The 17,306-nt window shown below is 39.9% G+C and overlaps 1 protein-coding gene across 1 annotated transcript; it reads left to right on the top strand.

Moving 5' to 3' along the window:
* The first annotated feature begins 335 nt into the window (after window positions 1-335).
* Window positions 336-16,490, top strand: tbcela (tubulin folding cofactor E-like a). Its single transcript, XM_010733245.3, has 11 exons — window positions 336-462; window positions 1,767-1,894; window positions 2,070-2,140; window positions 3,571-3,750; window positions 4,044-4,183; window positions 4,834-5,015; window positions 6,577-6,833; window positions 8,543-8,669; window positions 8,770-8,886; window positions 8,995-9,106; window positions 10,086-16,490. The coding sequence occupies exons 4-11, from the start codon at window positions 3,603-3,605 to the stop codon at window positions 10,290-10,292; spliced, it is 1,290 nt and encodes a 429-aa protein (XP_010731547.1). The 5' UTR covers window positions 336-462; window positions 1,767-1,894; window positions 2,070-2,140; window positions 3,571-3,602; the 3' UTR covers window positions 10,293-16,490.
* The last annotated feature ends 816 nt before the right edge of the window (window positions 16,491-17,306 follow it).

Consider the following 17,306-nt stretch of genomic DNA (forward strand, 5'->3'; position numbering starts at 1 on the left):
AGTCATTCCAGTGAACGTCACGGGCCTGGATTGAACGCAGACCTCATTAGTGTCATTATTTACACCTGTGCCTCCCTTACCATCACGTGCCGGACAAAATGTCGGCCATGAAAGATGTTTACAAACATAACGAGGGCAACATCTGCAGCGTGTCAGGCAAGTTCTGCGAAACAGGACGAGACAAATATCATCATTATCAGCAGAACACAAGCATCACAGTGACGTCATGGACTTTTTTTTTTATTTATTTGTTTGTTTAATTTATTTATTTCATTCCGATAACATTCCGTAAAAATAGACCAAAATATAAATATATGTATGTATAATGTATAGAAAATAATTAAAAGAAGAAAAAAAAACGTTTTCAGCCAACAAGCTACGTCACTTCCGGGATGTATGGGAGAGCAAAATGACAGCTGGTTTGTTTTTATCAACAAGGAAAAATCAGAGTAAACATCAAAGGTATGTAAACCCACGAGCCTTCATATTATCAGTTCATGACACGCGCTCTGTTGGCATGTTGTCATGAGCTCGCGGGTATTGACAGCATATTTATACCGCTGCCATCTGTAATCCATGTCGGGCTCCATCGAGCTGCTGCTGGGGGTCACTCTGATACTGAGTCTGGACTGGACACTGTCCGCTTACTCGGCTGTCAACGACAGACAGACAGTTTATATCAGTCAGTCGTGACTATTCAGTGGTTTAACTGGTTTCCTTCAGCCGGGGATATAAAAGGGAAAAAGTGCTGTTGTTGTCTGTGCAGGTTATCTATCCGCTGTTTTAATATAAAACCAAACTGCATTCACAAATCTGTCCATTTGTATTTGTCCGTGCCTCATCGGCCTGTGTATAACCTAACAACACCACTGTAAGACCTGACACGACTCACACAGAGTGAGACACGAGTTCGGCGTCAGTTTCATAGAATAACAAGTATCACTTACAACAATAAAATATCAACTTTAATAGTCAATCTTGCCTGTTTCATCAAATTGCCGTTACTTACTTGGTAGAGGACTGTAGCTAGTACTGCACGTATAAAAGTTCACATGTTGTCTATATGACAAAACATATGTCGAAAAAATGTATGCCGAGTTTAAGGTAATGTCGTGCTGAATCGCAGGTCGTCGTGTTTAACTGACAGTCAGATGTGTACGTTCACTGAGTGGCAAAGAAGGATAAAAGTGCGATACTTTTAAACGGCGTTTGGCATAGCGGGCTCACCATAGACCAGGACGAGCCAAGTCTGAGCCCGTGCGTGCCTGTGACAACAACACAAGGAGTTACACATCGCATATTAAATGTAATAGAATAAGTAAAGGCTCCAGTTGGTAAACTGCCTATAAAAGTTGACATTTCATTCAAATCATATTCTTGCTTTGTCAATAAAACCTCTGCTCAGTTAATGAGAGCTTCATACTTAATGGATTTCTACTGCTTGAGTTGTGCATTTGCTGATAGACACAAACACATCAAATTTAGAGTTTTCAGTAGGTCATTCATACTTAAAAAAACAAGTCAGAACCACTTTATCTCCATCTTTATTTCCAACCTCTTGTTTTGATAAGCTAACTTCCTCCATAGCCATCAGTCATTGAGTATATTTATATTGTCATTAACAGATACTTTGTTAACCTTTGTGGGTAAATTCCTGTCTCGTGCACTGTCGGGGCAGTTTGTCTGCTGGCAGTAGCCAGTCTTCACTGTTTTTTTCAAATGCATAACAAAGCAGAAACTGATCTTTGACCTTGTCTGTTTATCAGTGTCATGTGGTGAATGCACTCCCGAGTCTTCCCTTTTCTGGCCTGGTCCAGATCAAATCCTGACAACTGACCAAAGAAGGGTACCAACAGTTTGTCTGGAGACCATCAGCCCTACCAGCCACTCTGGAGTAAGACACGACTGACAGTGATTATAGACCTTGTCTTTCACATTCCAAGTAGTAGACAGCTTTGTCTTAAAAGTTAATGATATTCAGTTTCAGTTGCGTTTAAAATGAATGAACATAAACATATCTGTCAGTGGACACAAAAAATGAATCAGGCTACTCCTGATTTCTTTGACAGGCCATCTGTGCAAAGACAGAAGAAGACAGTGAGCAGTGACAGTGGTCAAATCAAGGAAGACGTCTCTTCGGGTAAGATGCTTTCAGCCATTTCTGTTTAGCTTTAACCATACAGAGTCAGAGATTACGAAACCGTTTAGAAATAGGTGTGACCTCTCTCAAACAGGATACCAGATAAGGGTCAGGGTTTATTTGTGTAAAAAAAAAATAGCTGTGGTGTGTGGTTATAGTAAATAACTTAGCTAAAAGGTAACAAAGTGCTTTCATGCATTACCACAAATAACTGCAGCCCGTTTTTGTCACGTAAGATATTGTAACAGGATCATTTTATTTTTTATTTCAGCAAAAACCACTACATAATTCATGCCCGCCTGCAGCAGATTCCACAGCAAAGCCCTGCTCACAGAGCTTTTGAAATCACAGTTACTCGTCATTTTAATTATAGAAACCTAAATGATGAGTCAGGTTATGAGGGCCTTCTTTGCGTTGTATTTTATTCTTAAAAGTTCGGCTTTTATGTTTATGTCCTCTGGGCAAATTCAGGGATATTTAAATGGGACAGTGTCTCTGTGGTTTGCTGATTTAGAGCTGAGGACACCTCTTGTGTCCCCTGCTGCTCTGCTATGATTCTCTTAAAAAGAAACACAGTCATTTATTAGACCTGGTCTTTTTTTTCTGTGAGACTGCACTGTCTGTACGTGAATGTGTTATTAATGGCTGCTTTATGGGATGAGCAAAGCAAGTGGATTCCTGAATTGAATAGACTGGTCATTGTCCCCAAATTGAAACTTTAGATCAGTGTTCTGCTGTGATAAAATGCAACCTGAGGTCAAAACACTGAGCTGCAGTGCCCTGAAAGTCACAGCATCAGACTCCATTCAGCAGAATCAGAAATATCATCGCTTTCTTCTTCCTTCCAAAGCTGGTGCCTACATTACCCATAACACAACAACACCCTTGACACATGAGTAGATTTTTGCAGTTCAGATATTGCAGGATATGACAAAGTGGATAGAGAATTTGCACAGTTAGTCTTTTGTTTATATTTTTGCCAATTATGTTGAATGTCATAGTTTTTCTGTGGATCGCTCTGTTTTGAAAGACCCATATGCATGGCTATACTATAACCAGTCTGGGCTACAGCTGCAGTGATTGGTGGATTAATCAATTTAGTGATCGGCAGAAAATAATCTGCATTATTATAACAGCTGATTAATCATTTAGGTCACTTATCAAACAAAAATGTAAGATTCTGTGGTTCCAGCTTCTCCAATATGATGATGTGCTGCCTTTCTATGTGTTATATCATTTTAAGTTATTTGAGTTTGAGTTATTTTGACTGTTAAACAAGATTTTAGGATGTGACCTAATGTGATGTTTTATTTTTTTGCATTCATTTTTCAGCTGTGTAAACCTTTATTGTTTGTGTTAGCAAATGTGCTCAGATTACACATTGAAACAGTGCTCTAATGTACGAGCTGACTCCTCTCTCTGCCGACCAGTTGAGGGGGAGGCTGTTCAGCGGCTCGGAGCCATGGAGCCACCAGAGGACATGGAGGGTCGTACCTTTGTGGAGGTGATGAGTGAAAAGTACAGCCCAGAGAACTTTCCATACCGCAGAGGGCCTGGTATGGGGGTTGTGGTGGTGCCCACTGTGGTTCCTCAGGGCTCTCCTATGAAAGGTATGCTGGAGGTGAATAATGACTGGCTTTGTTGAACTAACAGATAGGTGCTGTATGTTACACACAGCCAGTGGCGTAGTGCAGGGTATATGCACGTATATAAAGTAGATCTGTTTATTTTTTAGTTGGCGATAGCCTGCACTGATATATTACATTTTGGTGTTCCAGATCACAGCTTCCTGTGACTCATTACATTTCATTTCAAGACCAAACCTCTTACCGTGTGAACCGTCCCCTCTGTCTGACTAATTCTCGTTAATTCTTCCTCCCATCATCTCCCACCTCACCTCCAGACCGCCTGAACCTGCCCAGTGTGCTGGTGTTGAATAACTGTGGGATCAGACGGGCGGGAGACCAGGCTGAGATTGCTGCCTTCTGTGCCCACGTCATTGAGCTGGATCTGTCTCATAACAAGCTCCAGAACTGGCATGAGGTGCAATCTCTGGGTTTATTACAGTGATTATTGCATTTTAAAGTATACAGCAGTTCTGTTTTTTATGTATTGTCAACAAATCCAGTGAAAAGACCTAAACCAATGAATGAATGAACTACTACTAAAAAAGTATTGGCTGGGGCGTCTGATATCCTCTGTGCCAGAGAGCTCCAAAAAAACACATTGGTGAGTCACACTGTTGCACTGGGTGACATGTTACTTAATTACCATGAAGTCACACACTGCAGTTTATTTTGATTCAATCCTGCTTCCAGAAATACTCACTAACAAATGCACTATTTCTTCCTGTTTGAGCAACGTTAACGAAAAGCTGCAGCGAACACCTATTTTAGGAAATTAGTGAGCATTTTTAAATATATTGGGACTATATATGGCTTGGAGTGCCACAAACAAACTGTTGGTTTTGGTCTTTTAATGAACTTTGTCCAGAAACAGGCTTATCCTGTAAAGGTAACCAGATAAATGTGCCAACCAGGGAAGGAAAAATCACAAAAGGTGTATTTGTAAAGATCTGTGGTTGTACTGTCGTCTAAAATAGTGAATCAGTCTTCTAGTTTTCTGTTTTGAATTTGTGTTTTTTTGACTATACCACAGACAACAATAAACACACATCACTGTGTCATTTTCAGATCAGTAAAATCGTGTCCAGCATCCCCAACCTGGAGTTCCTGAACCTGAGCTCCAACCCTCTGGCAGGAATGTCCCTCGAGCCTCGGTGTGCTGAAGCCTTCTCCCGAGTCCGACGCCTCGTCCTCAATAACACTCAAGTGTCCTGGGACACCGTGCTGCAGCTCACCAGGGAGATACCTGAGTAAGAATAGTTGATTGCTCTGGGTGGTCATATTGGGGCGTCTCAAAGAAGCCAAGCTTTTAGGAGCTACACTAACTCACTTGTTTGACACAAAAATCAGCATTTTCTTGATAGACTGTCAATTCACTACCACTGTGGGCTGCTGACCTTAAAGGGACATCCATGCAAATAGTTTTAGTTGTCTCTGCATTTTCTGTCACCTCCTAAAATTTCATATTCACATGAAAGTGATTGTGGGAGACAGAAGAAGAAGAAGAAGCTGAGTCTGTCTAGAGTCAGACGTCAACCAAATCTACTGTAATAAAACATTAAACCACAAAGAGTTCATTTGCAAAACAGCGTCCAAAAGGACACATACAGCAGTCTGTAAAACCTGCTTGACAACCTCAATTGAGACCAAGTCACGAACAAAACCAAAGTGTACCGAGAAAGAGACAAGGCCAAGAGTTTGAGGGGTTAAGACCAAGTCAAGCTCAAAACTGAGTCAAGACCAGGATCAGACCTAGCTGACAGCAACAAGTTAGGGTTAAGCTAAGCTATGACTTAGCACACCTTGTTTACTTTCTTTGTCTTAACTGTTTGAAACATGACTTGTGTGCACACTCAACACAACATAACACTCAAACAAACTTTTATCAGTACTTAGAAGAAGCAAGAAGAGAGCAAAAGCTAAGAGAATGTGATGGTAGCAAAGTTAATTAGCACACACACACACACACGCACACAGGTGCTGATTGGCCGAAGAGGCGGTCTGTGTATCCGTGCTTAATTGCTCTGCCTCAACTACCCGGATGTTTGTCACAGAAAATTAAAATTGAATTGTGAGAACTGAATGTTCAGTTCCAAACTAATAAATTCAATTTCAAATTACAATTCGGATTCAGTTTTCCAATGCAATGATTCAAACTGAACAATACAAATTCAAATATAAATGATTCAAATTCAGTTTCTGGTGGCACATATGTCAGCCCATACTCAAACCTTTGGTAAATATGTGTAAATATTTTTCTAATCATATTTGTTTGTGACCTTGGGTGTCCTGAAAGGCACTTGAAATAAATGTATTGATATTAATTATTGACAGCTACCTATGCTGTCTGGTCCTGGTCTACTTCTTGGTCTTGCCTCAGTCTCGGTACACTCTGGTCTTGATCATAACTTGGTCTCAGTTCAGGTGGTCGTGATTACAACAAAAAATATGGTATTGTATATTAGTAATATACTATTAATAATTATGCAGTATACAACACTGGACAGTTGAGAAGGAGAGAAGTGGGTGAGTGGATTATCTAATCCACCTTATTAAAATTGCTGTCCAGAACTAAACATCGACCATGTTGTGTAGTGTGAATAAAGGGGTGGAAGTCAGGAAGATGTATGGTACAAGTGTACGTTTTAGGTGGAGGAAGGCAGGGTTCATAAGTTGTGAGGGAGCTTTTTCCTGCTGGAAAAAAAAGTCCCCACATTGTCCTCAGAAGAGCCAGATCAAACCCTTTCTATTTTACCCAGCACAGCAGTCCTCGTCACCCTCCACCCGATTGTTTCCTGTGTTGTCCCGCAGGTTGGAGGAGTTGTTCCTGTGCCTTAATGAGTACAGTAGTGTGAGTGCCTCCAGTGTGGCCTGCCCCACCTTACGCCTGCTTCACATCACCGACAACAGCCTCAAGGACTGGGCTGAAGTCCGCAAGTTTGGCTTCATGTTCCCTAGCCTGGACACTCTGGTCATGGCCAACAACAACTTGGCTTCCATTCAGGACAACAAGGATATTCTGCAACGGCTCTTCCCCAACCTACGCAGCATGAACCTGCACAACTCAGGTCAGTGTAAATGAGTGCTGGCTTGTGTGTGTGTGTGTGTGTGTGTGTGTGTGTGTGTGTGTGTGCATCTGTATAAGTTAAACAATTTGAATATATGTTGTATTGTCCTCTGATGGTTTCATTCTAGGTGGGAACACTGGATTGCTTCAGTTTACAGGTTTTTCTGGGTCCGTCCAGAATGACAGCATCAGCTTGTGTGCAGTGACTTCATAACAGCTGATAAAATTAGCATAAGAAAACATGTCACTGTATCCTAAAAGCTTTGTGTTATTTGTAGAGCATTACGACAGATTCTTTTCCACGCCAGCTCGTATCTCAGGAATCGTTTCTATTTTTGGGGGGTGTCAGCAGTGAATCTATTTTAAGCTCTGTTGAGAGTACAGGGGAAAACAATATCCAACAATGGGTTCAAATTGACTTTAACGTATCTCTTTATCATACCTCTTTCACTTAGAGAACAGAAAAACATTCATCTTGCAATTCGTTTTGTCTCAGCTTATTGCCTCGGGACTTATTTTTCTTTGTTAACAAAAACACATATAATTTCACCAGTGTAGTTTCCCTTGTTTAGACTTGAGCACCAAGGAGCTGGTTTGGGATTAAGATTTTGACAAGATAATGATTTGTTTTTTACTGTCAACAAATCCCATAAAAAGACCAAAACCAGAATTGTGTTCTTTCTAAATTCCCTGCCTTGTCTGTGGCTCTCAGTCCCATCACCCATCAGTTCCCACTGAAGATTTAGTTCAGTGGGAGTTCAGAGGCTCAGTGATTCCCTAAACCAGCAGGGCACTGAAGTTTTAAACTAACATTACTCAAACAGGAGGAAATAGGGGATTTGTTGGAGACTATATTCAGTGGTGGACAAATCCACATTTGGCGCTCCAGTGAGTATTTTCAGCAGGTGGACAGTGTGTGTGGGATTGAGACAAGGCAAATGTAAGTGTGTTCATGGTAATGAAGCGTCGTGTCCTTCAGTGCAACAGTATAATAGTTTTTGGTCACCATTGGAGCTCTGTGGCACAAAGGAATACAGCATATCAGATACAGTCATTGTTGGTTATCATCTTGTCTTGCATATCTTGTATTTCTTGACAAAAAGTAAAATATGGAATATCACCAGACATATTCTTCAAGCAGGGGCACAGTTCTCACCTGCCAGCTAGTTGAAGGACAGGGACTAGTGTTTAGCTTTGTCAGGTGAAAAGCTACTTATCTAAAGTTTTTCTTATTTCCTATTTCAATGCCAGCATAGCTAGAACTTCTGAAAACAAATGTCATTTTATGTCACCAGCCACGCAGCCAGCTGAATCAGCTCGATTGTGACCGAGTGTCAGGAAACTCTGCTGTGTTTCAGTACCAAAGGATGAAATGTGAGATAGATAGATCTAGTACATTCAGTTCTGTATGTGAGCTGCCAACTGTTTAGGTGTTAGGAATGTGGATCTGGGACAACTTAGACTGGACATAAAAACATCTTCAGGTGGTATTTATTACAAGTTTAAAACCCCTAAACCCATCTGAATTGTGTGGATGTGGTTTGATCAGATAGTAGATAGCTTGTAATAAAATAATCCACCAACTGTCATCAGATTTCTGTCTTTGCTATGACTTTGTGCACCATACACCTTCTTCCAATGCTTGTTTACTATCACTGTTTCTTTATCCTAGCTGTTTTTAACACGCCCTGTCTTTGTGCTTGTTGTCAGGTCTCAACCGATGGGACGACATTGAGAAGTTGAACTTCTTCCCGAAGCTGGAGGAGGTGCGGCTGCAGGGCATCCCCTTACTACAGGCCTACACCAATGCAGAGCGACGCAGCCTCATGATAGCACAGTGAGTCCCATCAGTAACATCAGAGAGAATGGACCTCCTTTTCTAGTAGACAGAGAGGTTGTTTCACTGCATAATACTATGCGTGCGTGCTTCCACTCAGGCTTCCTTCAATATCGCTGCTAAATGGCAGCGTTGTGACTGACAGTGAGAGGGAAGACGCAGAGAGGTTTTTCATCCGTTACTACTTAGACTACCCTGAGGAGGAGCTGCCTTACAGGTACGCTGCACCCACTGTCTGTACCCACAGACTACAGTGGAGTACAATTCACATGTTTTTGTTGTGGGTGTTTTTGCTGACAACACAACCTGCTCATTTCCTCCTCAGATACCATTCACTGGTAACCAAGTATGGAAAGCTGGAACCACTCGCTGAGATTGACCTCCGACCTCGCTGCCATGCCCAGGTGGAGGTTCACTGTGAGGAAAAAGTGGAACAGGTACGTTAAGCACGTCATGGTATATGTAAATGTAGAATAACTACAGGGCAGGGCTTTAAGTGATATCACGTAACCTTACTTCTATTTGTCACTCCTCCATTCATACTTGTTTGTCTTGTTTAGAGTTTTTTTTTTTTTAGTAAACGTAATTACTGTTTCTGCCTCAAGGACACTGCTCCTTGACTTATTGGTGCACCAAGGGAATATACATAGCTCTCACAATGTCAAAGGTGCTGCTTGTAGTACCAGTCATCCAACTCTGCACTTTACCCTCAGTTCTACAGAGCGTTTCGGCATCTTTCAAGCTCATTGCCTTGTTTTATTAGCTGCCAACATAAACGTTCTTTCACTGTTCTTACCGTCAGACAGCTGTTTTGAGCTAGCACACTCAGATAAACCAACCCTACACTACCACTGCACTACCTGCTCAGCACCAAATGCATCCTGAACATATGGAAGCAATTACCAGCTAAAGAGATAGATGTTTTTCTGTGGAGCGTGAGGAGAGCAAAGCAGTTAAACCTTGTGAATATTGGACATTATGAATGTTAACATTGCTCCATGTCATCCTGGTGTGTTCGCTAACATATTTTGTCACATCAACCTTAGAGGGTGATAAGATATTAATGTTGTGTTTTCAGCTTATTGATTTAAGAAAAGATAGAACTTTATTTCATTGTGTTGCCCCCATGACCAAGAGATTAAGGAATGCAAGCTTAACTCTACATTTGGCTCAACGTTTGATGGATTTTCTGTTTTATATTAGCTAGTTGGCCAACAGCAAAGTCAAGTCTATTGTACAGTAACTTAAAAGTGTATACGTTTCCTGCGTGTTTGTGAATATGTGTGTAAAAGAATTAACAACAGAATATAAAAACGATTTCCCCCACATGGATTAATAACATAATTATTATTATTCTGAGTGAAATGGATGTCAGTGTCATGTCTAAAATGTCGAATCTGTTTGGCTTTGTTTCAGCTGAACATCCGTTTGGACCAGACAGTAGCTGAACTAAAGAAACAGCTAACAACAGTGGTCCAGCTGTCCACCAACAGCATGAGGATCTATTACATCAACAAATGCAGCGCCTTTGGCCCAGAGGAAATGAAGTACAACACCCGGGCTCTCCATTCCTACAGCATCCAAGATGGTGATGAAATACTTGTGGTGCCTAAGACCAAATGAACAGCCGGTGTCCTACTGGCTGATTAGATTGACTCATTGAATGATTGATTGATTTATTGATTGATTGGATTATTTGTTGATTGGTTAATTGAAGTCACAAAATAAATGGGAAATGCATATGGGACAGCATCAGTGGCCCACTTGGAATAGAGAGAGTAAAACAAAAATATTATGTGAACATCATCATGAAGACTGCACAGTGGACTACAGTGGGCTGCTGGGAGGCTCCGGCTAAAAAATGCAGCCAGAGAATTTTAAGGACTTTATTTATTTCAGCTTTATTTGAGGGCATCCACTGGAGTTAGTGGACAAATCTGTCACACTGGAGAACAAGCTGAGAGAGCAACTCGCAGTCAGCTAGCAGCTTAAGCAAGAGGGGAGGGCACTGCTGTGCCAGCAAAGCAGCTCCATCTCTTAGTACACGGCATGTACAATAGCACCTGCATAGGCAAGTATCCATCACCACTGGCTTGCCCTCTCGCAAAAGCTACACAGATTAGTAGTGAAGCAGTGCTGCCGAGTGGAGAGAGAGAGTGCTGCGCTCATCTGCACTGTTAGTGGCCACAATGTCAGGATTGAGCAGCAGTTGCTAAAGGAAAAATCCTGCCTAAAACACTGCAGGAGTTCTTGATGAAACAAGCTTTTTTCGGTCCATTTTGTTGTTCAGTGGTGGTTTTTTTTTGCATTTCTGTGTATAATTGCCAAAGTTATGAGATGAGTTATGAGATGCTACATCACAAAAAATGCAAAAGGCCCTACCTAGCAGTGTTTTGTTTTTTGTCCATTCTGGGCTACTGTAGAAACATGGTGGTTCAATGTAGGCAGACTGCGTGTAAGAGTCTATTTCTGTAGATATAACAAGTTTATTCTAAGATAAAAAAAACAACAATTCTTATTTTCAGTTGATTATACACTAATGAAAATATAGTAATGAATATTATACTCCATTTCTACCAATAGATCCTCCTAGATGTTACACACTGGACATTTTAAGACGTACAGTACCTGCCAAGTTTGGACACACCTTCTCATTTGATGTTTTTTCTTTATTTTTATTATTCTACATCATACATTAACTCTGAAGACACCAAAACAATGAAAGAACACGCATGGAATTATGTGTTAAACAAAAAAGCGTGAACAAAGAAAAATGTGTTTTTTATTTAAACTCCAACAAAAGGTAGCCACCCGTTGCTCTGATAACAGCTTGGCACACTCTTGACATTCTCTCAATCAGCTTCATGAGGTCATCACCTAGAATAGTTTCCCAGCAGTCTTGGAGGAGCTCCCATATATGCTGAGCACTTGTTGGCTGCTTTTCTTTCTCTTTTGTGATCCAACTCATCCTCAAACCGCTTCACTCGGGTTTGGTTTGGGTGATTTTGGAGGTCAGCTGATGCAGCACTCCATTACTCTCCTTCTTGGTCAACTAGCCCTTGCATATCCTGGAGGTGTGTTTTGAGTCATTGCTGAAAAAACAATGGTAGTCCTACTAAGCACAGACTAGATGGGATGCCATGTAGCTGGAGTATGTTATGGTAGCCGTGCTGGTTAAGTGTGCCTTGAATTTTTAATAAATCGGCAAATCCCCCCCACACCATCACACCTCCTCCATGCTTCATGGTGGGAACCACACATGCAGATAGCAACTGTTCACCTTCTCTGCATCTCACACAGGCACAATTTGGACTCATCAGACCAAAGTGCAGGTTTCTGCTGGTCTACTGTCCATTCTTTGTCCTTCTTGGCCCAAACATTTTTCTTCTTCTTGTTGGTCTCCCTCAGTAGTAGTTTCTTTGTAGTAATTTGACCATGAAGGCCTGATTCCCAGTCTCTGAGCAGTTGATGCCGAGGTGTGTTACTTGAACTCTGTTAAGCATTTATGTGGGCATTTACTGGGGTGCTTTTAATTGGTGATAACTGAGGCTGGTAACCGTAATGAACTTATCCTCTGCAGAAGAGGTAACTCTTGGTTTTCTTTACTCTTTTTTGGTCTTTTCTGGAGTTTAATGGGTTTTGTCTGGGTGTTGAAGACACATTCAAAGTTTTTCAAATGTTCTGGACTGACTGACCTTCATGTCTTAAAATAATAATGGACTGTTGTTTCTCTTTAATTAGCTGGGTTAGGGTTATGGCTCTTGACATAATATGGATTACTGCAGTAGTCAAATAAGGCTATTTTCTGTATACGAACACTACCTCTAAACAACATAACTGTTAATTGAAAACCATTCTAGGTCACTACCTAATGAAGCTGATTAAGAGAATGCCGGAAGTGTGCAAACCTGTCAAAAACATATTTTTCCTTGATTACATTTTTTTGTTTACAATGTAGAAAATACAAAAAAAAAAACATTGAATGAGAAGGTATGTCTTTCACCACATTTTTCTAAATGATAGTTTGTGTCTAATATGGTTTTTCCACAAACGAAAAGTTAGAAATGTATAATCACCTTTGAGTTGAGGAGAGTTACTGGTTTGGAGGCCTCAGAATGGTATCTCTTCTGTTTGCAGATGATGTGGTTCTGTTGGCCTCATCAGACTGAGACCTTTAACACAAACTGGGATAGTTTGCGGTCGAATGTGAAACAGTTGGGATGAAAGTCAGCTCCTCTGAGTCTGAAGCCATGGTTCTCTGCCAGAAAAGAGTGGATTGCTCCCTCTGGATTGATAGTGAGTTGTTGCCCAAAGGGTAGGAGTTCAAGTATGTTAGAGTCTTGTTCACAAGTGAGGGTAAAAGTTAAACAGGTCAATTTGGAGCAATGTATGTTGGCATTGTACTGGACTGTTGCTGTTGAAGAGGGAACTGAGCCATGAGGCAAAGCTTTCGAGTCACCAGTCAATATATGTTCAACCAACCCTCACGTGAGGGTCATGAACTTTGGGTGCTAAAAGAAAGCATGAGATTGCAAATACGAGGCGGCCAGAATTAGTGGTGTATGGTTCAGATAGGGTAAGGAGCTTGAAGTAGAGCTGCTGCTTCTTCACACTGAAAGGAGCCAGTCGAGGTAGTTTGGGCATCTAAACAGCGGAATCCTGATTGTTCTGGACGCCTTCCTTTGAAGGTTTATTGGGCATGTCAGAGTAGGAGACCCTGGGATACACCCAGTACACACCAGAGAGATAATATGTCTCATATGGCTTGGGAAGGCCTGGGAATCCCCCCAGGAGGAGCTGCGGAGCATCCCTAGGAAGGGGGACATCTGGACTACCTTGCTTAGCCTGCTGCCAGCAGAGGCCGACCCCGCACACGTAGGAGAAGATGGTTCCCTTTTTCAATGACCAAGATCTGATGTTACTGCGCTTTTTTTTTGTCACAAAACACCTTCTACACAGATGTATACACTCACACATACACACATAGGTTGCCACAAAGCAGCTGTTGTGTCATATTATGTGCTGCCCTCTACAGGCATCACAGTGTCTTTAATAAAGAATGTGCTCTGCCATTACAGTAACCTCACTAAAGAACTAACACACACACACACACAGGAGAGCACCCAAAAGACAATCTATCATGCACATTATGTATAGGAGCACAACTTGTGTATTTAAAACATCATATAAGTGCAAATACGATTATATATTTATCCATCTATCCATTAAGTACACCTGCCTATTCAGATCATTTTAATTCATCTGTGTACATTTTCGGGAGCAGGATGAGGTTGAGAGCTTGTCATTAACTTGTGTGTTTATGGTCATTTTAAAGGCACGTTGTAGCAATGTGGTTTCATCAAATTCCATGTGATTTTAAAGTTTTTTTCCGTTATTGATTTCTGAATAGTTTCTATGCTTTTAAGATATTGACATTCCATTTTTTTTCTCATGTAAGTTAAATCATTACATAATTTCTTTAAATAGTTGAATATTCTTCTGAAAGAGGCAGTTTTTTAGTTTAGTGTATGTGTATGCACATTTAAATTCCCCATTATTCAGTAAAATATTCTATAGTATATGGTATTTTATACCATAGACATTTCACTCCATCCTGCCCAGAAATACTTCCACCAAAGATAGCTCATTAGGTATTATTATTATGAAATATAGACAATATAATAATGTATTAATTTTATTATGCAGCCTCCACCTTTTATAAGAGAAGCATTGATGTTTGATGTTTTAGTGCTATTGATTTTTCCTATAGCAAAGAACTTAGCAGAGTATGGGGTTCCTGACAGTGCGCAGTGTTATGACTATGGATGCCGCCGATTCATCCAAATTAAATATTGACATATAGTGGCTGTTAGGAAACAAATATGTGTTTGGGCTGTACTCTCAGTTCATCCACTGTTAATAGGAAACAGCTCAGTGTGCCACAGCCTCGGCTCTTTTTAAGTGTTTTACCCTCCGAAAGTATCAATATCTCAAGTATGTAAATGCCACAATATTTCCTTCTTTACTGTTTTAATTTATCTGTTTTATTTAGTAACACAACTGCTATACTTGAATACTAGAGGGTGTGATAGAATAAGACTATTGAATCAGTATGAAGGTGTAGCAACGACACACAGCAGGGTAGATGAAAAGAGTTAAGATACTGGGGACCTGTTTTGTATTTATTTTTATCACAGTAGTGCTGAATAAATGTTAGCATAGCATGAACCACAGCCATAGAAACCAGCACAGAGGGAGGCAGCAGTGCAATGCTGGGACCAACTAAAGTATTGAGTTATAGGGTCTGTGCTAATCAGTGTGAGATTTGTTTGAAGTGAGAACATGTGGGTGGGTGATTTCTTCTTTTTTAAATTAATTAATTAATTTATTTATTTATTTATTGTATGCATGTTATTTATTAACTTCACGTGTTTGTGAGGAAAGTGGTCACTATGCCTGAGTAGATTTATGGAATAATGAAGTTGATGGAATTTTGTTTTACATTAAGCCCATAAAAATATTTGAAGTCTTGATGTAAATGTATTGTTTACCTGTTGGGTTCATCCTGATTAGTTTTTTTAAATAATAATAGTATGTTATCATGTCATTAATTGTGTCCATTGCTTATTGTCTGACCTGCTACAAGCCATAACATTTTGGCTAAGGCATTTTACAGCCCTTAAAGCCCCTGAAAGTATTTCCCTGTAACATTAAAGATTCATGACTAATAAAGCAACAATCAAAGTTAGGAACAAAAAGATGCGTAACTCGACTAATCTGGTTCATCAAGAGTATGTGGTTGTGTTTGATCAGATTTGATTGACAGTGGCCTGAAGAAATAAACTATCAACAGATGCCATCACGTTTTGAGTGAAATTCTGATTGGTACATTGTGTGACATCACCTACTACTACTACCCATCACAAACTGAAACTCATTCAAACACCTATCCCATAGGTTAATGTGAAAACAGACTCTCTGGACCTTTTAAAGAAAGATTCCATAACACACCACTTTGTAATTGGTTTTTCTTTTGCCTTGTCTGGCCCATCAATAGTAAACATCAGGTTTTGCTATCAGCCCCACAGAATCCTGATGTGAGGCCTTACACAGCCCCCTTTTATTTATCATTCAACAATTAGAGACAGAGATGACGATAATAGATCAGAATGCATTACAACCACCAGTCTGTTCATATTGTAAAAATCTGAGCAAACAAGAAGCCCACAGTTTAGATCACTCAGAAGTGCAATATCAGATCTGTTTAAAAAAAATGAAACACTCCTCTGTTAGATCACGCCTTGCCCCCTGCAATGGAGATAATTCATACATTGATAAGCTCCACATATCCTTTGCTTAATTGAATACTCAACACATAATAAAGACATCTGGCAGCTTCAGCACAGCACATCCTGTTTGAATGGAAACCCGTGAAACTAAATAGATACTTGCAAGTCTGAATATACCAGTAAATACACACGTTGAGTCAATGTCTGCCTCTAAAAGGAGTGCACCTGAGCTCACGTGGATCTCAGATGGACTATATTTGTCTCTGATTATAGTGTTGTAGATTTTTGATGGACTAAATGTGCAGGTTTTATCCCCCGCTTACACTTATACACCAGTATTTAAGCTAATCAGTTCACTCAACTATTGTAACACAGGACTGTTCATAATCTGTGGCAATTAAATGAATACATTTTTTTTTTGTAAGAACCTATATGAAGTATTAAATGGAACAGAATGAGTCATCTTTCTTGTATTCGTATATGTAGAGAAGATGCATCACTGAATGGTAATAAATGGCACTCTCCCCCCTCAGTATGTGACATTTTGTTTCATTCACAGCAGCAGCTTTGGAAGCATGTCAGGAGTCCGGATGGGTTTCATGGTACAGGCGCTTACAGGCACTGCAGTATGATATTATGACTCTATGACTCATTCACTTTGATGCAGTTACTTGCACACTCCAGCGTGAGCAACGAGTGCTGGAAATTGGAAGAAACAAACAATCTCAGCTGTAATCTATTAGATCTACATCCAGCTATTAATAAAGCAAAATATATTTTTAGAATGAATGTGAGGGTTGTAGGAGAATTTAAAGGTAATATGGAAAAATACTATTATATGTTTTTTGTATTTATTTAACAGTATTCAGAACATCCAAAAATAGGAAGCGTTGGTAATGTCTTTGAAGAATGGGTTTTCAGAGAGTTTGGCAGCATTGTAGCTAATGTAAAACAAATGTAACTGCACTCTGATGGCAACAAATGACGTGTGCTACAAGGTACTTATTCCATATTAACTATTTATTTTTATTTGCTTATTTTAATTAATATTGTTCCTATAGTACTACTAAAAAAGAATAACAACATAGGTAAACAAGTAAGCATATATATATATACATTAAATGTATATAAAAGATCAAACTCACTCTCACAATTAAGTCTGCACTTAAAACCCACCTGTTTAAAATAGCCTTTTCCATCTGATTTATTTGCATTGTCCTATTTTAACCTGTTTTTAATGTTATATTCTTGTAATTTGATATACTTTTTTGGTTCTTATTGTAAGGTGTCCTTGGGTGACAGAAAGGCGCCTATAAAATAAAATGTATTCTTACTCTTATTCTTCTTA

This window comes from Larimichthys crocea, chromosome VII (genome assembly GCF_000972845.2).
Source record: "Larimichthys crocea isolate SSNF chromosome VII, L_crocea_2.0, whole genome shotgun sequence".
In the NCBI taxonomy this organism is placed as follows: Eukaryota; Metazoa; Chordata; class Actinopteri; family Sciaenidae; genus Larimichthys; species Larimichthys crocea.

Coding starts and splice junctions, on each gene's coding strand:
- tbcela (XM_010733245.3), top strand. CDS start 3,603: ATGGAGCCACCAGAGGACATGGAGGGTCGTACCTTTGTGGAGGTGATG. Junction 3,751..4,043: donor TCAGGGCTCTCCTATGAAAG/GTATGCTGGAGG, acceptor CCTCACCTCCAG/ACCGCCTGAACCTGCCCAGT. Junction 9,107..10,085: donor GTGAGGAAAAAGTGGAACAG/GTACGTTAAGCA, acceptor GCTTTGTTTCAG/CTGAACATCCGTTTGGACCA.